The following is a 27,158-nucleotide window of genomic DNA, read 5'->3' as shown; positions in this document are numbered from 1 at the left end:
AATGCACTTTTGAGTCATATTTCAAACAACATAACTTTCATGTGGTTTTCGATTAAACGTATTTAATTTAGATACGAATAAATAAAATCAGATTTTCGCGGCCTGTCTGAACAAAGCCCAAATCAACCCGAGACAGAAAGACAAGACATGTGAAAAGATAAAAGTAAAGCTTACCGGTGGCGATCGCTGTTGTCGGGGGTGGTCCGGTCTCTCCACCACTTTTTTGACTCATAGCGGCTGCGTTCTCCTCTCTCGAAGATGGCAGCTGCAGCTCTCTGGGAAGAAGATCATACACTGACTCTAAAGAAATAAAAATCAGAAAACGATTTGTTAAAATCGAACGTTGCAGCGAGTCAAAAATCCTTGCACAGATTTCTTTCTAGCAACTGATATATGCTCCGAACTTCCAATATCTCCGGTGGCTCATCGCCAGGCAGGGGTGATAATCAGCACCAACATTTCTTTCAGTACTTTTCCACGACCATAAAAGTGGTCTACATCTGTCAGTCCAATTCCAGGTATACAGTGTCCTTCTAAAGGCCTCGACATCGACCTGCCTGGCCATCAACGTGGAAAAAGTCCACACTGCTCATTTAACTCCAAGAGTGGGAGATAAATACCATTTTTCGCGTAGTCAACAATCCTTCTTTACTGTGTGATTGTAGTGGGTTATTTTAACACATGAACACAATGCCTTCAATCTTTGTTTGGTATGCTGATGGGTACTACTTTCGAAAACAGAACTGCTAAAAGGGGAAGACCACAACTGTCAATGATGGGTGACAATAACAATTTATTATTGGACATTAAACTGTATTTTCTTCGAATAAAATCAGTCAGTCTTGACTTTGTCAAATGGATTTCTATAGTCTTTGCACATTAAACTAGAATATGAGAAAGTATTTAAAAATCTCAAGTATAAAGCTGCAAGATATATTGAAATTAGGGATGCACGATAAAGTATCGGCTGATAAATGTTAATTTTTTAAGTTATCGGTATCGGCCGATAATAAAATTTAGGCCGATATATTATGGCCAATAAATTATGAATAATTTCCTCTGGCTGAACCACTTCAGGTGCACGCTGCTCACAGTTAAAATCCAGTACAGCACTGTCTTTCTGTCATGATCATTCCCTTCCTGTTATTAGCAAAACATTGTTGATGTAGTATGTAGATATTTATGAATGTGTAAATTATAGTAACAAAAGCATATTGTTTGAAGCCGATCGCTGTCTGAATGCTTTCTGTCTTGAGACCTGTTAGACTTGTGGCTATTGAGAATACCTTTCTGGGTTGCTCTGGAAGAACATCTATAATTTGTTTATTAAATAAACATTATACCAGAAAAGTTTAAAAGTTAAAGAATCTTGAATTAGTGTAAAGTAGGCTTGGTACATGATTTTCAGGGGAAAAAATAATGTTCCGTCTCAGAAAATGTTATATTAATATTTAGGTACTGTATATCGGTTATCGGCTTCCAATGTTTAAGAATTATCGGTTGTCGTTATCGGCCAAAATTTACATGCATCCCTAATTGAAATATTGCAATATGCATATCTAGCTGCGGAAAAATTAAAAGACCATTTCAAAATCAGTTTTTCTGATTTAAAAATTGTAATATTTCTTCCAAATTTTTAATAAAAATATTGTGTCTATTTGCATTTATTTGCAGAAAATGGAAACTGGAGAAACCGGTCAAAATAACAGAAAAGATGCTCTGTATTTTTTCAGACCTCAAATACTGCAAAGAAAATAAGTTCACATTCACTTTTAAGTAACACAACAGTAATATTCGTACAAGCATTTAGGAAAGTATTTTTTATGTGATAACCTTGTATATTTCTGTTATATGACTTTTGTTGAAATACAACAGACACTGGACTGGAACGGCCACAATACATTTAGAAATGCTGATCAATTAAAATTTGGAATCGTCTCTTAATTTTTTCAGAGGTTACCATTTTAGGTCGATGCAGATAATAGAGAGAGTTTGCCCTGAAACTATGTTAAACATTTTTTTATATATTTTAATACAATTTAAATTGTATTGCATACTGCATATCGCAAACCAGTCCACGAAAGTCAATTTAAAGGTTTTGAGAAAACAAAAATATGTTTTTTTCACAACCAGTCCTCAAGTCAAATATCACTGAACTGTAAGCAGATGCTTTTTACACAGCCTATACCATTTAGGTGTTGTAGCAGCAGTAGCATGGTATAATGATAATATCAGTTTACATGTACCTGCATAACACTATACCTCGAAAAAATAAACCATGGTATATTACATGTGCATAAAAAACACATTGCATGATAGGAATCCACATCGCCATGCAGCCACAACCCTAAACTATTGTAAACAATGTAGAAAAACTAAATTCTAAAATCTATTAAATTTAATCTCTAAAGAATTTAAATCTTGCTCCTTTTGCCTTTTTTGACAATTTCCAAGTTCTGTATTATTAGGCTGGTCTGCACATGCTGGAACATGTGCCGTGTGCACAGGGCCCTTCCAGTAAACAGATTGCCAACCACATAGCCCGAAAATATGCACTGTGCAATACGACCGCGGCAGCAGAATCAGTACCTGGCCTGTTTCGAAGTGTTTCCACTCGTTTTTAAGAGAGAAAATTCGTATTTTGCTGCATAGTTTCTTTCCGCACAAACAGTGACACAGTGTCTGCTGTTAATGTCCCAAACACAGTTTTCCTCTCACTAGGAAAAAGCAAAACAAAGAGATATAATTCGGTAAACATTATGATTTTATTGCTTCTGCAAAACAATTTCAGGCTCCTTTCAGTAAAAGATTTTCAATCTTCTGTGGAACACAAACAGAGATATTTAGCGAAATTATTGCAGCTCAACTGGTTCAGCATGGGCCTAGCAGTGCCAATGTCACGGGTTCGATTCATAGAGAATGCATACAAAAGTATACCCTGAATGCAATGCAAGCTGATTCAAACCCATTGTGCCATTTTTTCATATTACTGTTTTTTATTGTGTTGTCATTTTTCACATTCAGAATCATGCATTTGGCAGATACTTTTATCCAGTTTTAGTTTTTCTCAGCTATGTTTGTTTTCCTCTGGGATCGAACCATGACTGTTGCTGGGTAAATTCTGGGTCAACTATCCATTTAATGAATTTCATGTCCATGTTTTACAGTAAGTTATAATAGTATTAAATAAAGACAGAAAAACAAGTCTGGCCTGAGAGGTAAAATTCTTGCTTTCAAACCCTTAAGCTCAACATTTGTCAAGCCTAACATGAATGTAAATAAAGAACGAAAAGTTAGAGGCACTCTGTGTAATTCACAACTAACACTTTCATTCACTATTGCAGATTCCTGACGTTTGCTCTGATTAGTCCTGGCAACATGGGAGTAGCAATGAGTTTGGCTGGTGGCCCAATTGCCCCATAACAACACCCCCACCCCATGTTTTTCTTCTTGTCAGCTTTTTGGCTTGATCCTCTTTTTCCTCCAACTAGCAAAACCAGTTCTGTTAAATTGCTGTGCAAAAAAGACAAAATCCACAGAAAAAAACAGAGGTGGATAAATGTTTAACAGAGAAGACATGATCAGAAAATGACTCCCTTAAAATGACAAGAGGGATTTGGGCAGGAGATCATTTATAACACTCGACAAATGTTTATTACTTATTCCACCCTGCTGCAGATTGCACCATAGCAACCGTGAGGAAAGCACGGCCAACATCTCCAAGTATTCTGGGCATTGAGTTGGACGTTATATGGGAAACTTAAATGGACACTCTATATGGACTACAGTAAAGGCAAACGTGGCTGTCGTTTGTACAACCAACCCAGACAGATAAAATCAGACACATGTGTCTGGGAATCGAACCCAGGTCGAGTTATTCTGCTGTCAGACATTAAAATAAGTACATAATAGTAATTTAACGTGACTCATTAGTGCTGTATGTTAAACGACAGTCACTTCCACACATTGCCACATTGTATGACAAAATCGTCATAGATCCGATCCGACTGGTCTCGCGAGAACACAATATCCTCATGCAATTGGCATGATGGTGTGCTGGGCTCGAAATTGCGACCATTTTCGCTACATATGCTTCCTAAATTGAACCTGTGCGACCTATTGAGGAGCATTTGTGTGAGCGCACATTTTGTTGTGGTGCGACCTGTTTTCAATACTGTACAGAACACGCTAATAACCGCACAAAGTATGTGCGTGCTGTGAGCTACAGTGACCGGCCCGGCCATTCATAGACAATGTGATTTTCCATCCCGCGGTGCTACTTTTCCACCGTTTTTCTATGTAAACGTGCTAGACGGATGGGTTTCAATGTTTACGCGCAATTGCAAGTTCACATTACGTTATTTTAAATACATTCACAGGCAAACCTCTTCAAAAACGGATTATCTGTCTCTTACATATGTGCAATGTAAGCATAAAACATGATGTGTTTATGTAGTTTTAACTGTTTCTTTGAAGGCTATGAGGGTTCAGTCAGTGGAGGAAGGAGGATTGACAGTGTGATATGATCGCCACCTCTGCTAACACGAGCACTATGCAAAGTCATATAGAGAAAACAACCACAGCTCTTTACTAAAAGCTGTGCCTCTTAAGAAAATAGGACGCATAATTTTTGTGCAATTACTGCCTGTCAGTTGAGTTTGTGACAAAACATTTTGCAGTGTTTACATATTGTTTATTACTGCATAATATAATTAATTAAAATAGAAGTATATTTTGTTTCATAAAGTACAAGTTGATTCTATAATGCTTCAATTTTTGCATTTTGTGTTTTTAAGGTGAATAAAAGGCAATTTTTCCATAAATATTTAATCATTGAGGATTTCTTTAAAAAAGTCTAAAAATCTCGTCTCGTTCTCGTGAACCCAGTCTCGTGTCTCGTCTCGTGGGAGAAGTGTCTCGTCACACCCCTATACACATACATTAACAGTAGGGGTGTAACGATACACTCAGCTTACGATTCGGTAATATCTCGATGCAGAGCTCACGATACGATACACATCTCGATATTTTGAACAAAATTAAAAAATGAAACTGAAATTCAAATATCATTTATATTCAAAATATTAACAATTTCAGTAACTTTTTTTGTTGCACATACAACTTAATAAAGAATTTTAACATTTTAAGGCTTAACTGAAAATGGAATTAAAATCAGTGTCAATTTTGACAGCAAAATTTAGTCATAGTCTTTTGACTAAAATGCAATTTAGTTATAGTCATATTTTAGTCATCCCCATCATTTTAGTTTTAGTCTAGTTTTAGTCTACAAAATCTACATTATATTTACTAAAACCTATCTGGTTTAACTAATTTAATTAGTGTAATTAAATGTTCCATACAAATATTTAACTATTCAACCTTGAGGCAGATGTACAGACAGAAAGCAACCATTTTACAGACCACCCTGGGACATGATGGAAATAAGGAGGGGACCGTAAGGAGGATGTTTATTTCATTCGGTGTGGCACCATGTGGTTCCCATTACTAGCAGGCTAATCAATGCCATCCCATCCTCCTCTGTTTTTCTGAGAGGTTTTGGATCTAAGTGAGGTTGCCAAAAGTTAATTGAATGTGGGAATGATGATCATTTTTAACAGACTGAATAAAAAAAAGTCTGTCTGGAGATTCTGCCTTTCACACATCTTTTTCCACACAAAGCTATGAGAAGACTTGAAATATAGCGCATGAAATTGAAATTGCGTGGACTGCTGTATGGTTCTTTTTTTTGTGCTTTTGGGTAAACATTTCTCTTAACTAAACCTAGACCTTTGAGTCAACAAGTTGAAACTGTACTACATTCATGACAAAAAAAGCAATATAAACATTACATGCTCTAAAGGTAATGAGGTGCATATTTGTTTTTACCACCAATATGTTAGCGATATTTGTAATGCATGAAATAATGCTTTATTCAGTATGGCAACATGAAGCATTGATTCACCTGAGGTGACGTGTAAGGAAACAGCTCGAGCTCTCAGCTGGGTCAGAAGTGATTTTAGCACAGAATCAAGTCTGTGTCGGTGGTGTTTACCAGCGGCTTCACAGGGCGGACAGGCCAGGAGAGAAACTGACACTGGGCTATGATCAAAGTGACGCATGTGCAAACAAACATCCTCACAGACACAAATACATGTACATGTATTCATTTGGCAAACAGTTCATTACAGAGCGACTGACAATACATTCAAGTAACGTGAAAGCTGTGTCTGTGTCGATTCACAGCTTGTTTGCAGAGGGGTCCATCTCAGAACCAGAGCCATTTATTCATCCACCCATGAAATCTACATCAAACATCATCTTAGACCTTCTGCGCAAGGACAATATAAAAGACGCACAGTTATCAGCCTCTTAAATTCTCCCAAACTCTTCGGAAAAATAAACGCATTGATAGAAAAAAGTTAACTTGATATAAAACTTGAATTGGTAGCAAAATATGTGAGGGAGAACAGAAGAGCTTTGTGAAGCTTCGCAGAACTGCAACACCCGTAATTCACAAAAATTTACAAAGACAAGACAGGTTGGCTGTAAAAAAAAAACATTTCACAGTATAATTCCTATTATCAGTCTTACTGGTCTTTCTTGTGAACAAGGACAACGTGAGAAACTGCATCTCCAAAATAATAAACTTACAGTGATGTGATGAAGTAGAGAGTAAATCTTAAAACTCACAGCAAACAAACATATTGTACATCACTTTTTGAGGAGAAATGTGCCATTCTAATCTAAGCAACCTAGATCAACCTAGCAAACAACAATGAAAGACATTGACTTCAGAAAATATTACTGATACAAATACAGCGCTAAACAAAGCAAACAAACCACATTTAAACCAAACCGTGCTTTAATATATAAATAAAACAATCCTTTGCTTAGATCAACATGACAAGCTTCTCAGTCATGTCACAAGTCTAAAAAATATAGCATGCTAATGAGCAAAATACTTTGCATTGTCCTTCACTTGTATTTATTTATTCAGCAAATGCTTTTATCCACACCCACTTAGAGATGAGAATATGGATGGCATAAGAAGCCAAGTAGTGATCACAAACAGCAAGTGGGAGGAGCTTAGGCCGCAAGTAGGCTGGATTTTCACGCGGTGATTGAGGATGGCAGGAGGTAGAGACGGAATGAAAACACTATTAAAAATTACATTTTCATCTTAGTTTTAAGTTTTGTTTTATAACTGTTTGTCAAAATGCATGATATACAATAAAACGAAACGAAAAGTTTTTTTTATGAGTAAAGCATAAAGTTTTAGTCCACCGGAAGTTCAATGCAACATGCAGTTATGGCCAGCATGGCATAATAAAAGTTTCAACAAATAAACACTCAGCAACGCAAATATTCTTTACATTGACATAAAAATAATAATTATGGCTATTCTTGTATTTTAATTTCAGATACCACAATTTCTCCAAACCACTGCGCGCACTGCAGTTTCTATTTGTGTTAACAATAATTTAAAGGATCATTCACTGCTGTTCTGACATTTTGTGCTACCATCACGTGGTCTACCATCACTTCACGTGAGTTAGGTTTAGGGTTTGGGGAGGGGTTCGTCTTCTATTTTTTATATAATATACAAAAACACAAAATATTCCGCCACCAACTGTTGTATGTGGATATTGAGATTTGTCAACTAGGGGGCAGTAAAGCATTGTGTATGGGACATTATAAAAGGTTGTGAAAAAGCGCAGTGTGTTGCGTGCCAGTGTATGCTTTAGTGTGCATGTCTGAAGCTGTGATGGGTCCTCAATAAAGTGCCCATTGAGAATTAAGGCCTTCTCTGAGGCCGTTTTCAGATTGGGCTCGTTTGCTGCGGTCCGAACTTGAGTGCGATTGTTCCCGGCGCCCCCCGCAGCGTTGGTTTGGTTTCACACTCAACTTGATTTTGTCGAACCCTGGTGCGTTTGCGTTTGCACAGCGCATGACAGAAAACAGAACACGGATCAATATATTGTGTTTTTATTAATTTGGTGCTATTATGCGCAGCAGAGTAAATGACATTTGGGTTTACTGTATACGCGTTGCATGCAGGCGGCTTTCTGCTGCCTGCAAACAGACTATTTTGAGGAAACAGTGGATTACCATAGACATGCCGCTCTGGTTGCTCTCGCAACGCAGAAATACGATGCAGGCTCACTCTTGCTCGAATCTAAGGTAAATCATCAACACTATCATCTCTTACATGTGTTTTATTGAAGGAAATACAGTGTAATCGGCTTAAACGCATGCGCAGGTCACTTTACTTCCTCATCAAGTGCGCACCCGGGTCCGTGTTGCTTTCATATTCATGCGAACCGCGCCACAGTTCGAGAGCAACCAAACTCAGACCACTTCCTTCAGGTAGTCTCGGGTTCGGTAACCATGCGCACCCAGGTTCGCTAGACAGCTTTCACATTAGCGATTTTTCAGGCGAACCGCGCCCCGTTCTGAACTAAACTTAAAGTGTGAAAGCCACCTGAGTCTTCGTTTTGTTAGTATTCCAAGATACTACACCAACTGTGGATCATGAACCAATACCACAACACACAACATTGAATAAACCAATCAAAATCCTCTGGAGGTTTGTACAGCCCACTTGCAGCTTAAGCCCCACCCACTTGCGGCTGACCCGCCCATCTGCAGAAAGATCTGACCTCCGTTTTTATCTAACTCTAATAAGCCATTAAGCTGCTGGTGCTTTCCTTGTACACTATACCCCATACAAGATTAAAGAATAGATGTGACCGTGCATTTGCAGTGGCGGGGCCTAAACTTTGGAATAATCTGCCTTTACATGTTAGAAAGGCCCAAACACTCACTATTTTTAAATCCAGTTTAAAAACCTATTTTTATAGCTTGGCGTTTAACTCAGTGTGAGAGCTGCTATTTTTATTTCGTTTTATTCTATTTTACTCTCATCTTATCTTACTTAATACGAACTTTTTAATAGTTCGTCTTTTTGATTTTCTTGTATTGCTTATGCTTGTACAGAACTTTGGCAAACACTTGTTGTTCTAAAAAGTCAGGGCTCTAGACTAACACTTGAGAGAGGTGGCACTGGTGCTACAAAGTTATTTAGTTGGTGGCACCAGCCCTTAATTTGATAGCACCAGAGTCGTGGTGCGAGATAAGAAAAAAGAATCACTAAAACTTCATTAAAATGAATTTAATACATTACTAAATCAATTAGAAATGAATACAAATCATTGTTTATGATTGAATTATTTTTTATTGTATATGTAAACACTTTACCATATTTAAAGCACATCTTTCTTAAAGCTACTTTCTTCCTTTATTTGTTGTGAACGACTCCTATAAGAGAACACAATTCCTTTAATATCAGTGAGTGTTTTCGGGCCCGTCCTTTGTTGTTTGATGAACATTATAAACAGAGATCTTTATTATGCTGCTGCCCCTTTAAGAGCTTGCGCAATATACTGGAACACGTGTTTTGTTTCCCAACTGTTTGGTCACGAAACTGAATACCTTTACAAGGTTTCTTGTTAATATGGGGATTTTGACGTTATTTTGTGTTTATATGTCCGTTTCAGAGTAAGGCGTGAAAGAGAGCGCGCATATCTCAAACAACCCGCGAGACCTGAAGGCGTTATTATTCTTCATGAAAGCTGCATTGATACACGTTTGGCTTCTATCAATAGCGACTTACAAATAAATAGTATTTAGCATGATGTATAACGTTTTGTATGCTTTGCGGTATTGTTAGAGAGCTTTATACAATAGTTTAGTGCTTAAAGTTTAAACATGTTTCCTGCATTAGCTTCACATGCATACAATACTCGCAATGAGTGACTGAATGCGCCGCTTGAGCAATATAACATTTCTGAGCATTAAATTTATAATACGCAAAAATGATATATTTATCAGTTTGGCAGTCACACCGGTGCGACCATTAAGAAAAACTTGTCGCACTGGCAGGAAAAATAGTCGCAAAATGCAACCATTTAGTCGCAGTCTAGAGCCCTGAAAGTACTTTATAAATAAAGCTTGACTTGACTTGACTATACTACAGTAATTGTGTAAAAGCCTGTGTAACAAGACTTCAAAGGACTCGGAAGGAAGAGGCTGAAATCAGGGTAGAGCTGACGACTACGTACTTTATTAAATAACAAATCCACAAGCGCTGTACGCGCCTAAATCAAACACACCCTCTCTCGAGGGTAAGAACAGTCTTTTCTCGTCAGAGCTTCCCGCTCACAATCCTCTGCTCACTCGCCCAAACTCTCGCTCTCGTCCCCAGCCGTCAGCTCCCGGTCTCTCTCCCCGAATGTCTCTGACTCGCTGCTTTTAAGCCTCTCCACGCCAGTTACTGGAACAAGGCACAGGTGTTCATTATTTGTGCGAGCGCCACTCACTCACCGCTCGTCTCCCCACTCTCTCTCCCGCTGCAGACTTCGCTGAACCACGCCCACCTTGCCACAGCCTGTTTACGCCAAAAACAATAACTATAACGGACAATACGACAACAACGAATATACAATAAAATTTCAATGGATAACTACAACATATACACGACTGGGCAATAACGTTATGCTTAGTCTAAAGTTGTTCTCTGCAGTTTAATGTTTTAAATGCAAATGCTGATGGAAGCACGAATCAGGTTTAAGTCACTGACGCTTGCCTACAGGACCATCACTGGCTTTGCTCCGTCATAATTTCACCCTCTTCATTTCTCTCTTCTTTTTCGTGAACACTTGACTGGTAAATGTTGACTTTTCTATTAAAAAAACACACTCTCTCTCTTTTAATAGGTGTTGTTCCGGCTTTGTAAAACTAGTATCATGGTGTAGGCACATATTGTATTATTGCCTCCTATTGACAAATCACTTTATTGTTTCCTTATCTTCTCTGTATGTCGCTTTGGATAAAAGCGTCTGCTAAATACTTAAATGTAAATGCCCTTTCCATTAGAATGGATTTTTATTGACTGTCAGTGTTTCATCATTTATCATTTGGTAAAAATGTCCTCAACAATATTGTTCCTCTATATTGTTATTACAGTTGTGCTGTAGACTTTGCTATTCTCTTACATTTAGAAAAATGTGTTTTACTTTATAGTTATCGATTATCTTTGTCGTTATCGTCCTCCCTGGTGTAAATGAGCCTTAGAACAGCACATAAATTCATGATATAAAGTCCCTATTAAATAAAAATTGTGTTTTAGCATGAATATGTTAACCTTAGAGGATATCTAAATAAGTGTGCTCCAAAACACTGAAAAAAATTGACATTTGGAAGATATGCATTCCAAACTTATGTAGTCTCTCACTTTTGCCAATAGGGATGATGACATCATCCTGCACTTTAGCTTCTTATTAGATACCAGCCTGTCATTTAAACTAAACGCTATTGGCTTGGAGTCACAATATATGTCCCACCCTAATTCCCAGTTTCAGTGGAAAATGTCAACGCTTTGAACAAAGCAGCACATTTCAAAGTATTTCAGTGGGTCTTTAAGTTGTCCTGTAAGTGTGTCACAAGTCATTTCTGGAAGAATGCGATAAATGGATTTCACTGTATGTCTGTTCCAGCACGGCTGCTACACTGCAACATACCTGCAACATCTTTTGAGTGATTCAGTTAATCGTTTGTCGTCTAGTGTAAGAAGGGGGAAGCTAGCATCTGAATGAACTCTTTCCCCCACCCACGGGGAACACACAGGTGACTCACGGAGTAAGAATGAAAACACAGGAAAACGAAACTGCGCAGCTGCAAGGCCGTATCTCCCTTCCCTACCCCACAGAGAGGAACACAAAAATGGCTCGTGTGTGACACGTGATGTCTGGCTTTGAAGAAAACCCTTTTAGGCAGCAAAGCACAGCTTTGCTTACAAATTTGGATCAGAACATACAGCCACAAACGGCTGTCGATAGGTTTCAAGAGTTGGACTATTTTTAACCTGGCATGCGATCTTAGCCCTCGCGACCCATCTCTCCTGTCCAGTGTAAAAATCTCGCCGGTGGATGAAACAAAAAGTGAAAAGGCTTGTCTGGTTACGGACAGTGCGGTACAAGAAAGCGTGTTCTCCGATGAGCTCTCGGTTTTAAGTGGTAAGTCGATCCTGTAACCCTGTAAGCGTTCTCATGAGCCACTGGAAAACGTACTCCTTGAAGCTTAGATTAACTTCCTACATATTTAACGCTATGTGATATCAAAATGTGGCGGACGCTTGGCAGAAGACTGAAAAGAGCTTGAGGGTTTCACACGTGTCTGATCAAACATTTCAAGAAATATCTTCGAGACAGCCGAAGAGGTAAGTCGACTTGAGGTGACACCATCTCAGTTGGACAGCTGGAACACGTGTCATAATAACTGTTGAAAACGCAAACAGAAATGGACAATGGCTTGGACAGTGAAAAATGACATAGCACACCAGAGGAACCACAAAGCAACATGGTAAAAACCAACAAATGGCACTTTAGCAACCACAACGCAATGTCCTGGCAACCAACCACTGCACTCTATGTAGCTTGGCACAAGCTGTTTATTGTTTTTAAAATATGAAATCCAATCATTTCTATGTCACAGCAGGTGTGGAATACCTGTAGATTTTTTTATGTAGGAGGGGGACATACTGTACAGCCGCTCTCTTGTAGTTGCCAGGGACTGATGGTATAGTTCAACAATGCATTTCATTGTTGGTCGTAAAACAACATTGCAGGCGTGTGCACAGCAAATAGTGGGGGAGAGGTAATATTTTTACTCTTCTATTTTTTCTGTGTCTCGTTAAATGATAGTTTGGTTAACGTTAACTATTAACTACCGAGGAATTTGGAGGCAGAAGTTACTGGGGCATGACAGCAGCACAATTTACACCCTCCTGACCTTGAAGCAAAACCAATAAAGATCTCCACACATCAAAAGAGGTTTCGAGGATCAGATTTCATAACTTAAAACAGGTCTGGACATCTGTCATTTCTCACAACTAGCAATAAACAAAGAGTGTAATGGTAACAAGGGCATTACTTTAAAATCTGTTGCCACAATAAACTATATGACCATAACAGCACAGATCAATCCTGTCAGTAATTCAGTAATGTACAGCTTACGCAGTTATGTTTAAAAGGGACAGTTCACCCAAAACTGAAAATTCTGTCATCATTTACTCACCCTCAGGTTTCTCCAAACCTGCATGTGTAAATTTCTTTGTTCTGCTAAACACAAAGGAAGATATTTTGAGGAATGTCGGTAACCAAACAGATCTCATCCCCTATTTACTGTCATAGTAGGGAAAATAAATACTATGGGAGTCAATGGGGGATGAGATCTATTTGGTCACTGACATTCTTTAAAATATCTTTGTGTTTAGCAGAACAAAGTGTCATCAGTCATTTTTGGAAGAATGTGATCATGGATTCCACTGAATGTCTGTGCCAGCACGGCTGCTACACTGCAACATACCTGCAACATCTTTAGGAAGTATTTAGATATATTTATTTATATTTACCAATAACTGAAATTATACATAAACCTTTATCAATTTGTATATTTTATATTTTTCTTAAATATATATATATATATATATACACATGTGTATGTTTTTATTAATACAAAATTAATATGCACAATACATAGTATGTAGACATAAACGTTTATTCTGGATGTGATTAATCATTTGGCAGTTCTAAAAAATTATCATTCATATTGATCACAATAAATGTATGTAGATGTGCAATTGCCTATGTATGTTCAAAGATCACATTAAAAGAATCCAAAGGAAACTGATTTCCTCAAGCTAACACATCAGCTCAATTTAGCACAATACTGTTTAACTGAAGGCCAGTTGAAGTTGTGATGCTGGCATATAGTTGACTGGTCCATTTCAGCAGGCTGTGAAATGCCATTCAAGTATTAAGTCCAAACCGCTCCGGTCTAATTTTGTTCTTCATGGGTCTTTTCATTTTGTTTAGACAGAAAACATGCACTGGTGAAAAATAAATGACCAACAAGAGCAAATATTACAAAAATCATGAGAAGCTCTGTTCCAAACCTTGTGAGCAATCTTGCTGTCAATAGAGTGGTGCAGAGAAATATTTATGTAGGCCAACCCGGAAGTTGGGGCCGCACTGGTTCCCTCGACCAAAAGCCTATGCATTTTTCCCATACACTTGTGGAAGATCGCAAACAATAAGCTCTGTGATTAACAAAGGTTTATGATATTCTCTATCAAGATAATATTTACAAATGAACACCATATTTGCTATTTTTAAAGCCTGAATACAATAGCCAGGCCTAAAAAGTTAACGTGAGGCAATGAACAGACTACTCTACTATCGCTCGATATCAACGTGAACCACCAAGCCTCCGACAACTTTTTCAAACTTTATTTAAAACGTGTTTCCTGGTAAGTAATTGACGCAATTTCCATCTGCGTTTAAAGAAATTTGTGTCTATGTTGCATTATTTGCAAGATTTCTATGCGTGATGGCGTCTAATGTCCCCACCAAAGGATGTAGTTGCTTTTAGCTGCTTGTTAGCAACCGCTAGGGATGTAACGAGCCGGTTGAAAATCGATTATAATGTGTGACGATTCAAATCGGTTGAGGTGTGAACTGAATCGCAATACATTTTTTGAACAGCAGGGGCCACCATGTTCACTGCAAACCTAAACGTGGACATGCTGATATTTCTTAAATGCAAAAAATCCAAGAAAAGCACAGACAGTATTAGTTTGTTTATATTAAAGAGACTTTTTCTATTATTAATTTGTTATAAAATTGCAGTTTATTTTTGTTATTTGAAATAAAACAAATTTATTATACAAAGAAACGTGAAGCATTTAAGAAATAATGCAAGGGAAGTTGTTCATTTCTAATTTGTTTCAACTCATTTTGTAAAAATAAATCGTGAATAAATCGCATCGTGAGATCAGAATCGTGAATCACATCGCATTGTGAGCTGAGTGAATCGTTACATCCCTAGCAACCGCCATTTTTAAAACACCATAAAGTTTTAAAAAATCATGTGCAGGTTATAACTGGTGGTTTTATGTCACAGAATAAAACTTGAAAATAATTAGAAGTTTTGCTAACCACATTTAATCAAAACCCACTGACTGCGATGGAACCTGAAGTGCTACAATGCTAACTCGCTTCCAGGTTTTGCATACAAAAATACGTCATCTCTGCACCACACTTGTTTTTACTGAACTTGGTGCAATGCATGTTGGGATCGTCTTTTCAGGGATTTATGCAATGCTGCCACAGAATCCATTCAAGCATTCATTCTACATTGCATGCTCACTAACTGACAATAAAGTATAAATCAATGTAGTCCCATTGTAACTCTAAAAGGAACAGCAGGTGAGATGAAACCACTGACCTTCCGCTTAAGAGCAATGAGGAGGTCTACGTGGAACTAATAAAACATTAATATTATAGATTTTAGATAAAGAGATAATATAATTTGCAGCGCACAAATGACAGTATTAAAGCCAAAAGCTGACTTTAAATTTGTTGTTTTCACAGCAAATGTGATTTTCTTAAATGTCCGGTTAAATGCGTAGTTTCTGCCAATCTTGAGTACCTTTAGAGTAGTATTGCATACTTCGTATCTTCGAAGAGTATTTAGTTTGATCACATTTATAAAAGATAGATACAGCTATACGATTATTTCCGAAAACAGACGACATCCTGGGGGTGTGCGGGGGGAGGAACTAATTCACGAGCACACAATTCATCATCGCATTATCCCTGCATAACTGTTTTGATTCACTATAAGTTTGTGTTGTTTACATTATGCACGTACGCGCCGATTACCAATAAAACACAGATATATAACTGTTTCACTTGCGTGTCCAGTTCATGTCTGGCATCTTTTAGCACTGGGACGGCTCCATCTATCAGTTTTAAACGATTTGCAAATCCAGCGTTATATCCACCGGTTATATAACATCCATCACTGAAATGCCATTAACAAACAAACACACCTCAACTTCTCTCTATCGCAAGAGTAAAGAGCTGCAGCTGCAGTCAAACAGCGCAGCCAATCTTGACACAGTGCAGCCAATCTTGATGGTAAGCAGGTCTTCCTATCGCTCGTCGGTTGCTGCGTGGGCGGGCTATTTCTTTCGCCTCTCCGTGGGCATGCTTTTCCAGGAGAATTGCCTAATAAGGGACTAAGAAAAGTTGTTCCGTAACGGTTTTTCATGTTAATAAAACGACCTTGTAAAAAAGTATTCAACCCTGATTTGTCAGTCATGAATGTACAATAGCAACAAACAGAATAACATGATTAATTTTTTGGTTGAAGTGTATATTTTAGGTCACTGCTTATATATTTTATCTTATATGATGTTTTCCAGTTTACTTAAAAAGTTTAGCAGTTTATAAATGCTGTTGCTGTTCTATGAAACGATTCACGTAACAATCATAAAAAGTTCATAAAGTTAATGTATAATGCTTATACAAGGATGAGACAATGTTGTTTAAAATCATTTTAGGTATATTTAGAAGTATGGTATCTAATACTGACTGACATGCCATAACAACTACCCCAACACAGGCCTATAGATAGAGCGGTTTCGCAGAATCTGTTATAGACTCTATGAACAGAACTAATCTAAAGGACGATATAACAGGATTTGCCTTTATAGATTATAGTGATCGGCACCATGGAAAGAATGGGATCTTGGCTGGAAATCAATTCCACATCGCAGAGGACAATGTGATTTCAAAGTAGTGCCCCCACTGCTCACATACCGTACAACATCTAGCTAAAAATACATTCACGAGCCACATCTCTTGGGCATTTTGCTATCCTTTTGCAAATTATCCATTTGCACAAGTGTACATACAATCTGTTAATATGTATATTCTACTATTTACTACCCTGTACAATGTCTCTTATATGTTATTACCCCCCATTTTCTGTACAATAGTCTTTATTTTATATATGCACAATTTAGAATCTTTTAGACTGTAAATCGTATTATATTGTATTGTCATTGTGTTGAATGTCTGTACTAGAAGCTTCCAACACCAAAGAAAATTCCTTGTGTGTGCAAGCACACTTGGCAATAAAAGCTCTTCTGATTCTGATTCTGATTCTCTTTTGGGAATGCACGGCCATATGCTTAGCTACGTCTCATTCAACTGTCGTCTCTAGCAGCCTGTCACATGACTCGAGAGCTCATTAGCCGGTCCACTCAGAGATCCACGCAGCAGGGACATGGAAAGGGAAACGACAATGTGAAAAGGTCATTTGCAGATGTCAGAGCGGCAAGAATATCTTGTAAGAGTAAACGTGCAGTGACAGAACAAAACCTGGGTCTTTAGAAAGGGCTTAATTTAAGCCTATTGCAGCGACATATGTATAAATGTTAAGAAGCGTTTCTGTGGCTAAACTGGCACACGCAACACCAAGGTCATGGGTTCGAATCCCAGGGAAGACAAAAAGCCGATTTCAGGAAATTTGTAGGCCAGGAAAGTCATGAAACTGAATGACTTTATTAAAATTTTAATCAAATTAAAGAGAAAACGAAATCTTTGTAATGTTTTTGGTTAAAAAAATAAAAAGGATGTTATTGAGCAAGTACATAAAAATCAGTGTTCAAAACTCCCCAATTAACAACCATAAGCTTTTAATAAGTTGTTATAATTTAAGCTCTAAGGTACAGCTTCACAGGTAATGTAAGTTTGAGGTCATTTGACTTTATCCCACATAAAGAAAATAACAGAGTAATTTGCAATTTTATGTTTTAAACAGAGATGGAGACAGTGAAAGGCCTTAGCTGCTTTAATTAAATCATTAAAGAAATATTATAAGCGACTGAAAAATCATCTGTCAATTTAACCAGAATGGGAATCCCGTAATTAAAAGCAGCAAAAACAAAAAAATGTTTTTGTATTTGTCAACTATCCAGATAAAGTCATTATGACTTCAGCTTGTATTGGTAGACATGAATGAAAGATTTTCCAAACCTCACTTTATAAAGTCTCACATTAGTGACAACCATCAAAGATCTGTCATGCCTGTCATACCATTTAATTTAAAAGCAAAAAAGCATCCCTTTGAACTTGTGTAAACCTGGTAACTTGAGGCTGTTCCACTTTGTAACCTGCTGTACACCTAAAATATCTGTCCAGAGGAAGTGAACACTGGATAAAGAAAGTAGTTGTTTATTGTTTACTTATTACTCTAAGCAGCTTTCAGTAATCAACAAAGACACAGGAAACGACAGCTGCTGAGCAATATTCAGATGAAGTCACATTTTATCAATAAAGCTGAAACTCAAATTGCTGCTGAAGAAATGACACAAAACCAATACAAAAAACGGAATGGTGTACATGTTTGAATCCAGCTGTGTGTGAAACAACCAAACAATAATAACAACAGCAGTGGTGGCCAGCAGCTCTTTACCTAGAAAACGCAAATGAGATTAGGCTTACGTAACATGTGTGACCATGCAGTGCTAAAACCCTGATTTAGTATACTACAATAGACACCAGAGAAATAAAAAGCGTCATTGAATAAAAAAATCTAATAACACGAGAACATCTATTAAATCACTTGGCAAATTAAAGTTTGCATCCTCTCTAAGCCTTGTATGTACAATACAAACACTACACTATAAAGAACATCTAAAGCACAGGAAATTAAAAATGCACCAATAGAAAAGAGAGGGGAGTCTATTTCATGAGACTGCTGCCAATAATAACTCTCAAACTATGAGAACAATGTTACAAGCAACCACAAATAAAGTTTTTAGTGGAAATTTGATTTATTGAAGTTTATATCAGAGAGCTACTGCTTTATTCTGTTTAGACAGGACCATGGTTTGTAGTATCCGTTAAAGACTTTCAAAGTCTCTACAGCCAAAGTTCTAAAACAAATATACAATAATGTATACAATTAAACTTTATCTCATTATGCAATGCCTATCGACATAAAACCACAAGGATCAACAAACTCTTGTGTTGACTACACACCCCCTCAACACAAACAGAATCATGCAATGTTGGCATCACCCCACAAACCACCTTTTTTTCCATCACCATCAAATCACATAGACTATGTAAACTAAAACTTTCTCCTCTGATGGAACTAGGGCTGTGTCTCAAAACCTAGCGTGCTGCCTACCTAGACAGCATCATAGCGAGTTCACCTGACTCAGAACGCACTTACTAATAGATGCCCAAAATTACTCCATATGCCAACGTAGTGCCCATTGATGCTGTCTAGTTAGACAGCTTGTTAGGTTTTGGAAAAAGTACGAGTTTAAGACCCCATTTCAAATGTGCAGTGAGTTACCTTTGGAGTAGAGAGACTTGGGCGAATCGAGGTCGATATCCGCACTAAAAAGCGACGTGAAATCAGAGGGCATCGCAGAGCCTCCGATCCGCAAAGAAATTAAAACACACTTGCTCTTCAAACGCAGATCCTAACAAACCGTCAACGCTTCGTTTTGCCCAAATGATAAAATAAGGCTAACAAAAGCCAAGTGCAGGAAAAGTATGAAATGTCACTTCTGTTTTTCATAAATAAAGTACTGGCGTCGTTAAGCGCTCCTTGAAAAGTGTGTGTGTATGGCAAGCAAGCACGACTGTGTTTAGTTTGTTCCAAGTGAGGCCCCGCCCACTCGACGCGTCACTATGATCAGACGTACTCTGGTCACGTGATTACATTGATATTACAAAACAGAGGTTGTGGATCATCAGGGTGAGAAATTTAGCATTTTTTTTTGTGAAAAAACGACCATAATACTAGTTAATATTAATATATTGATAACATTGATATTGATCTTCTTCTATTTATTTATTATATTTTATTGTTTATGTGTGTGTGTGTTAACAAAGCTTATAATATTTAAACATGTGGACAAAATGCTCTAGAATGGATTTTGTGTGAGTGTGTGTGTGCGTGCGTGTGTGTGTGTGTGTGTGTGTGTGTGTGTGTGCGTGCGTGCGTGCGTGCGCGCGCGCGCGTGCGTGCGTGCGTGCGTGCGTGCGTGTGTGTGTGTGCGCGCGCGCGCGCGCGCGCGTGCGAGTTAGCAAAGCTCTGAGTCAGTGTCTACACGCCGTCATTTGTGATGTTTTCGGGAAAGATTGAACCATTATTGTCCAGAAACAACGCAGGACTGTTTGACACATTTGGCAACTTGATATATGATTCATCTTCAGTATAGATTCACTATTGTCCTCGGACAGAAGGGGATGTTCATGTCAAATTTAAAACAAGGCAGCGTTTATTTGCACTAAGTGTAAATAGCAATCGTTGCAATGAAAAACAGAACCTAAGCAGTATTTTCTTTGGATTAAGTAGTACTTAGATGCTATTTACTTATAAATAGTGTCAGATAACGTTACTATTTGCACCTCATTATTGTTGTGCATTAAACATTATGCAATAATAAGTGTGCAAATCATTACATTTATAAAAAAAAATTAAATGATGACAACTTATTGAGATAATAAAGCCCTGCACCTACCCCTAACCTTACCCTAAACTTTATGAATAAAAATTAATTTTAAGGCTTAAATCAATTTTATTCTAAACAAAAGCCTTTATGATCTGTACAAGTTTTTCACCTACTGTTGCACTTGTGTATATGGTTGAGTGACAATAAAGGGATTTTATTTTTTATTTTTTTATTGATAAGGTAATAAAAAAGGGTTAGAGTTTTCAGCAAGAGGTGGGTTAGAACACCGGACTCCCGTGCGAAGCTATTCATGAGTTTCACGTGAAGTCACACAGCGCACCGCCATTTGTAGGACTATACAGCAACATGCGTCTATCTAATAACAGCAAATCTTTTTAAAGAAATGGTTTCATGTTTTACAATATCCTCGTAGTACGGAACCTGCGAGGTCCCTGTTTTAGGAAGTAACGCCCTGCAAATCCATGGTCACAGTTTTGTTATTCGTTCCCTCGGTTAATTTCTGAAATCTGTAGGCTACCCACAAATAAATTCATAAACTGCGCTTATGATTCTTTACAAATGTAATGACATATTTCAGGACCAGTTTATTTTGGATGTTAATGTAAAAATACAGCATTCATTTACTTTTACAGAAAGTTATGATTTTTTTAACAGGCTTCAAAATAAAATCTAATATTAACAATAATATCAAGAAAAGTAATAAATACGCTAATTATGTAAAATATAATTTTCGCCACAATCGCGCGGACCTACAAAGAACCTCTGGTCTCATGTCACTTGTGTGTGCAAACTATGTCATTTCCATTGTCAGTTTGAAATACTCTGTAACGTTTCCCCAGACTTGTTTGTAGTTCTTTCTTCATGTAAGTGCAGATAGTCTAGGCAGAAATGCATATTATGTTCCTTATTGTCTTCTGTAAACACCACTGAAGGGATTATTTTCCTCATTTAGATTATATAGATAGATATATTATCCTATATAGACCCATACTAATACAAAATTACTCAATTTAAAGTTAACTAATATTAGCAGCTTTTAATAAAAAAAACGACACAAACCGTCTTTGACAATACTACGGACCTCAGATCGAAACACAGCAAGTAGGCCTAATGCCATACAGCAATGAATCGCAAAGGGGAGTATGGAGGAAACTGAAGGTTTGCAGTGACAGAAAGACTCAGACTTTATTCCACATGTAACCAAAATCGTGTATGTTCATATAACAACTCCTTTATTATTTTAGATTAGCAACCACGTAAACACATCGTAATGCATACCGTAAGCTACATTTAAAAACATCAAAATAGACCCGCCATGAACTGTTAAATGAAAAACACAATGTAGCCTACAAAAATTTGCCGCCAGGCCTTCAAGTGTTTCATCGCATGCGTGATACCAATAGTGTAGGGAAACCGTGACGTGGTTTACTACGTAATTACGCGCATGCGTAGAACGGATCGTGCAGGCATCCCGGATCGTGTACCGACAAACCGCACCACCGTTTCCGTTTAAAAAACGTTTTGCAACGTTTTGTCGGGGCTGAACGCAGCCCTGTTAAATGCAGGGCTGGGCTTCAATGTTTCCCGCGTACACGTGGAGCTCAAGCAATAACTCGTGCGAGTTTTTATTATTTATTGATTATGAAATTTCATGAAAATAAGGCGAAATGCCCATACCATTGACAAATGGTTTTAAACAGGGAATTAATAAAAATAAATATTTGTTTCTTTACTTAATACATTATTAATTATAAACATTTATTTCATCTAGTTTCTGTAAATTCTCATTTCTATAATTAATTTCAATAAATGTAATATACGACATTGATATTTCAAATGATATTTGCTAATGATCCTTAATCATTAGCAATCGTTCTTAAAACACCCGCCATCTTAAACGGGGCTAGTAGTAGCTGCAGCGGTTCTAGAGCTGACCAATCATGTTTTAAGAGAGGAATAGGACCGCCTACCTTATTAACATAGGGACACAGAAATAAATAAATGTAGAAATGCACAAATAAATGTAGAAATACAGAAATAAATGTAGTATTACAAAAAATGGTACAAAGTTGATATTTTTTACAGATTTATTTACGCATTTATGTATTTATTTATTTATTGATTGATTGATTGATTTAATTATTTATACATCTATGCATGTATTTATCTATTTATGCATGTGTTTATTTATTTATTTGTGCATTTATGCGTGTATTAATATATTAATTTATGTATTTATACTTAAGTCATTTCTCGTCCTCCATAATATGGATACTCGTGGGTGTGGTTTATTCATCTATGGACACGATTTGTTAAACAGAGTGAAAGAATTACAAAACTGTGGCCTCGGTTCTGAAGTCCTCAAGCTCTGTAATACGGAGAGTCTGCGCTAGGTCCACAAGATGGCGCCCACGCCAAAAAGGTCTCTACGCCACTGGAGTCGCTGTTTGAAATGGCGTCGTTCTTCTATTCCAACCACATATTGGTGGGCGGAGCTAGTGCAAATAGTCTATGCCAACATGGCGGGCTATTTGTACTAGACACTCCGTTAAAACAATTAGGCTATTTTACAAGGGTAGTGTCTAATCTAATATTTTGTTATACGACAATAAGTTATTGTTGCTTGCTAAAACATCAAGTTTATGAATATAAGTGGTAGCATGTTGTCATATTAAATGGGAAAGTTATTGAATCTAGCTTGTTGTAGAGACAATTAAACCATTTATGATGAAATGTAAAGGATCATCTACAATAATATCAAACCATTGTTTTGGTGAACAGAATTTATAGTCAATACTTATTACAACATTTAACATGTGTCAGCTATGATCCATATTATCACCTAGATATCTTTGTCACAAACCCCTGACATCCAGAGTAGACCTATGAAAACCCCTCATACCACAGTAATAGTACCATAGTACCATACAAGTGCTGCCCTTTAGGGTGTAATATATAACATATGATATAATCATATTTGAAAATGAAATGAAAAGGATCAATAAAGATAAAAAGTAGTTAGAATGAATGGACAATTATGTTTTTTATCTTGGTCTGTAGTAGATCTATAACTTGCAAATCATTTTATTATCCAATGAGTATATAATAAAACACTTATTTTAGGCATGTAATGTTTTTAGGTGAAATCAAAACAGTGGATATTATATGCCACTTCACAAATAGATAACAGTTGATTTCAGTTGAAAGAGACATCAACACATTTAAAATGACTAGGGCACCGATGTATCGGAAAGCGATATTAATCGGCCGATATTGGATTCATTTAACACCATGGCATATCGGCAATAGCATGAAAAAGGCAGATGTCGATGGTTTATTAATTAACTGCATGGAGGCAATGAGTTGCATATCTGAATAATCCAACGTTTTTACATTTACGCATTTGTCAGACGCTCTTATCCAATGCGACTTACATTGTATTATACTATACTTTTTTCTAACTATGTGCAATCCCTGGGATCGAACCCATGACCTTGGCGTTGTTAGCACCATGCTCTAACCACTGTGCTACAGGAAAGCTTTTTTTCTGTGCAAAACAATTAAATAGCAACAGCACAGACTTTATTTAAAGTCTTCAAATGTGAGTAACATATATAACGTGCCAACTGTACAGCCTACATGACAGGAGAAACATTAAAGACGACTCTGCTGTTACAGAAAACAGCACCCTCTAGTGTCGAGCGTTGACATACGCGCAAGTAATATCACAATTAACGCCTGACTACTTGGGACATATTTGCAGATAAAAACATATCGACCCCACTCAGTCTTCCGTCTGTTATTAACATAATTACAATTATTAACATTATTTAAAAAACATAATAAAACATATAATTTCCCTATTTTTAAAACAAATGTTCCTGATTTTCATTCTGTCCATTCGTAGCCACGTTTCTTTCAGCGTAAATAGAATAAAAATAGGAAAGGTTATTTATATTTTCCAATAATAAGAAAATGACGAAGACTGCAATGTCCTACGCGACGTCAGATGGCGCTTGTGTGCGCTCTTTGCTAAAGCGCTGCTTCAGTTATACACACGAGCCAGAAGCGGAACAGCCAGTGCAGCGTCAAACTGGCGTGCTAAGAAACAGAAACCCATTTGTTTTTGAATAATTACCTATATTTATTGATCGAAAATGCCGGATTTAGCGGTAGAAACTGTCGTAGTTCATCCGTTGGTGCTGCTGAGTGTTGTGGATCATTTCAACAGGTAAATTTGAGTGTTGTGATTGTGCTTTAGAAAAAATGTTAACTCACTGTCATTATGTGTCAATGAAACTAGCCGCTACAAGCTAATAGGTATCTGAAGGCATCACATTCTCAATTAAACTCCACAAAAACAATCTTTCGTAAGTTTATCTACCATTAAAATATGTGGTTTATGATATAAAATAGCGCTTTGTTTTAATAACGTTAAAGTGTGTTATAGAATGACAAGATATATTACTGTGTAGCATAATGTGGTCATTGAGTTCACAAGCATCCGACAATGAAAATAGAAATTTTAAAATCCAGTGGAAATATATAACTGCAACGATAAAACACAGTGTATTAAATCGTTATTTTCTGTCCGATTTCTTTTTGTTCAATTATAAAATGGAGACGAGTCGCCAAAAGTAATCGAATCTACCCTACTATAACGTTTATTAAAGTAAATAAAATAAATGTTTATTGATTTAGCACATAATAAAATGGTCAAAGCTGTTGCACATATACTGTATATCCCTACTCACAAGCTTATTATATAAATTCATTGGGCTGTGTAATGTGTGTTGATTGAACTTTTTCATTATGAATGACCACCTAAGAACACATACTGTGGTCTAGAGACACATGTAAGAAAAGAACAGATAATCAAGATCTTGTGTGACATTGTCTCTCATTGTATGCAATCTACCTTTGTTTCTTAGGATTGGTAAAGTTGGCAGCCAGAAGCGAGTTGTCGGTGTTCTGTTGGGCTCATGGCATAAGAAAGTTCTTGATGTGTCCAACAGCTTTGCTGGTATGTTTGCAGCTCTTGGTGCAAAAAAACATTCATTTCATATATATTCAGTATTCAGTAAATAATTCTTGAATTGTGTAACAGTGCCTTTCGATGAGGATGACAAGGATGATTCAGTGTGGTTCCTCGACCATGACTACTTGGAGCATATGTATGGCATGTTCAAGAAAGTAAACGGTAAGATTGCTTGTGAAAAAGCATTACATTTTATTGAATTGTTATGCATTGTTAAATCTGCTTTTATAGAACATGACATCATCTATTAATTCTAATGGAGTCATGATTTTATTTCTGTCAATTCTAGCGAGGGAGCGAATAGTTGGTTGGTACCACACAGGCCCAAAGCTACACAAGAATGACATTGCTATAAATGAGCTCATGAAACAGTACTGCTCTAATTCGGTATGTCATGTTTTTAATTTGACATATATTCTATTCACAGTTCACCTTATTTTACATCAAGACAATGAATCCTGTTTTAATACTAAAAGTTTTTTTTGCGTTGTACTGTTGTTTGCATTATATTATGCTTATGCAAAGCTTATTTACCTCTCAAAGGTTTTAGTCATTATTGACGTTAAACCCAAAGATCTGGGCTTGCCAACGGAAGCTTACATCTCAGTGGAGGAAGTGCATGATGTAAGTACTATATTTTATATTTTATCATATAGATACGTTTACTTTTAATATAATATCTCATGCCAGCTGTTTATTCTCTGTTGAAGGATGGAACGCCCACATCAAAGACATTTGAACATGTGACCAGTGAGATTGGAGCAGAGGAGGCTGAGGAAGTTGGTGTGGAACATTTGTTGCGGTAAGTATCTTCTACGCTCTTGCTGATGTGGTTCAGTCTAGATGTAGCAAAATATCTCTAAGCAATCTTCCAAAGTTGATCACACAACTGTCTCATGCAGGGATATCAAGGACACAACAGTCGGCACTTTGTCGCAACGTATCACCAATCAGGTGCATGGCCTGAAGGGCCTGAACTCCAAGCTGTTGGACATCAAGAGCTATCTGGAGAAAGTCACAACAGGCAAGCTGCCGATCAATCACCAGATCATTTATCAACTGCAGGACGTGTTCAATCTCCTGCCTGATGTCAACCTGCAGGAGTTTATCAAGGCCTTTTACCTCAAGACCAACGACCAGATGCTTGTGGTCTATCTGGCTTCGCTTATCCGCTCTGTAGTGGCGCTCCATAATCTCATCAATAACAAAATTGCCAACCGTGACGCAGAAAAGAAGGAGGGACAGGAGAAAGATGACAGCAAGAAAGAGAAAAAGGATGAGAAGGAGAAAGACAAAGACAAGAAGGAGGGAGATGCTGCAGCCAAGAAAGATGACAAAAAGGAAAAGAAATAAAACTGAGCCGGCGTGAACTTTGGCTTAGTCAGTCTTGGCTGAATAATGGAGAAATTCAGCATTTCCTCTGTCCACTTGTAACAATCTGCAGGTTTACTGGGCATTGTGTCTGTCTTTTGATATAAGGACTTATTTACTGTATTAAAAGAGCGAAAGAATTTAGTTAATCTTTACTTTTTTATTGATACAGGATGAACAAGGTTGATTTACATCTACGTTAAAATACTGTTATTTGACCATCAAAATATCGAGACAGGTGCCCAGTGGTCCTACTGCAAATATTTCATTGTATTAAGACTTGTAAGATTCCTTTTGTATAACTATAAAAATCGATGCTAAACAAGCTCATTGGGTCTTACGTTT

General features: G+C 37.2%; 2 protein-coding genes across 6 annotated transcripts in view; one reads left to right on the top strand and one right to left on the bottom strand.

Annotated features, from left to right (window-relative positions):
* nfat5b (nuclear factor of activated T cells 5b) overlaps positions 1–19,570 on the bottom strand; it is a 45,908-nt gene extending 26,338 nt beyond the window's left edge. For 2 of the 5 annotated variants that reach the window (XM_057330844.1, XM_057330851.1), the window contains exons 1-2: positions 19,276–19,570; positions 175–300 (exon numbers count right to left, since the gene is read on the bottom strand). In XM_057330844.1, the coding sequence (XP_057186827.1) occupies positions 175–300; positions 19,276–19,348 (199 nt within the window). In that variant the 5' untranslated portion in view covers positions 19,349–19,570. Of the gene's footprint in view, positions 1–174; positions 301–19,275 lie in introns of those variants that run through there. The other 3 variants (XM_057330859.1, XM_057330874.1, XM_057330882.1) reach the window with 2 other exon arrangements.
* A 4,894-nt stretch (positions 19,571–24,464) lies between these two features.
* Positions 24,465–27,143, top strand: psmd7 (proteasome 26S subunit, non-ATPase 7). Its single transcript, XM_057337083.1, has 7 exons — positions 24,465–24,635; positions 25,336–25,427; positions 25,512–25,604; positions 25,732–25,829; positions 25,986–26,066; positions 26,153–26,244; positions 26,345–27,143. Exons 1-7 carry the CDS (start codon positions 24,562–24,564, stop codon positions 26,793–26,795), a joined length of 981 nt encoding a protein of 326 aa, XP_057193066.1. The 5' UTR covers positions 24,465–24,561; the 3' UTR covers positions 26,796–27,143.
* Positions 27,144–27,158: the final 15 nt, after the last annotated feature.

Source organism: Triplophysa rosa, linkage group LG1 (assembly GCF_024868665.1).
Source record: "Triplophysa rosa linkage group LG1, Trosa_1v2, whole genome shotgun sequence".
NCBI lineage: Eukaryota > Metazoa > Chordata > Actinopteri > Cypriniformes > Nemacheilidae > Triplophysa > Triplophysa rosa.
Note: the sequence above shows the minus strand (reverse complement) of the source record. Positions and strands in the feature narration are given on the sequence as shown.

Coding starts and splice junctions, on each gene's coding strand:
- psmd7 (XM_057337083.1), top strand. CDS start 24,562: ATGCCGGATTTAGCGGTAGAAACTGTCGTAGTTCATCCGTTGGTGCTG. Junction 26,067..26,152: donor CAGTGGAGGAAGTGCATGAT/GTAAGTACTATA, acceptor TCTCTGTTGAAG/GATGGAACGCCCACATCAAA. Junction 26,245..26,344: donor GGTGTGGAACATTTGTTGCG/GTAAGTATCTTC, acceptor TGTCTCATGCAG/GGATATCAAGGACACAACAG.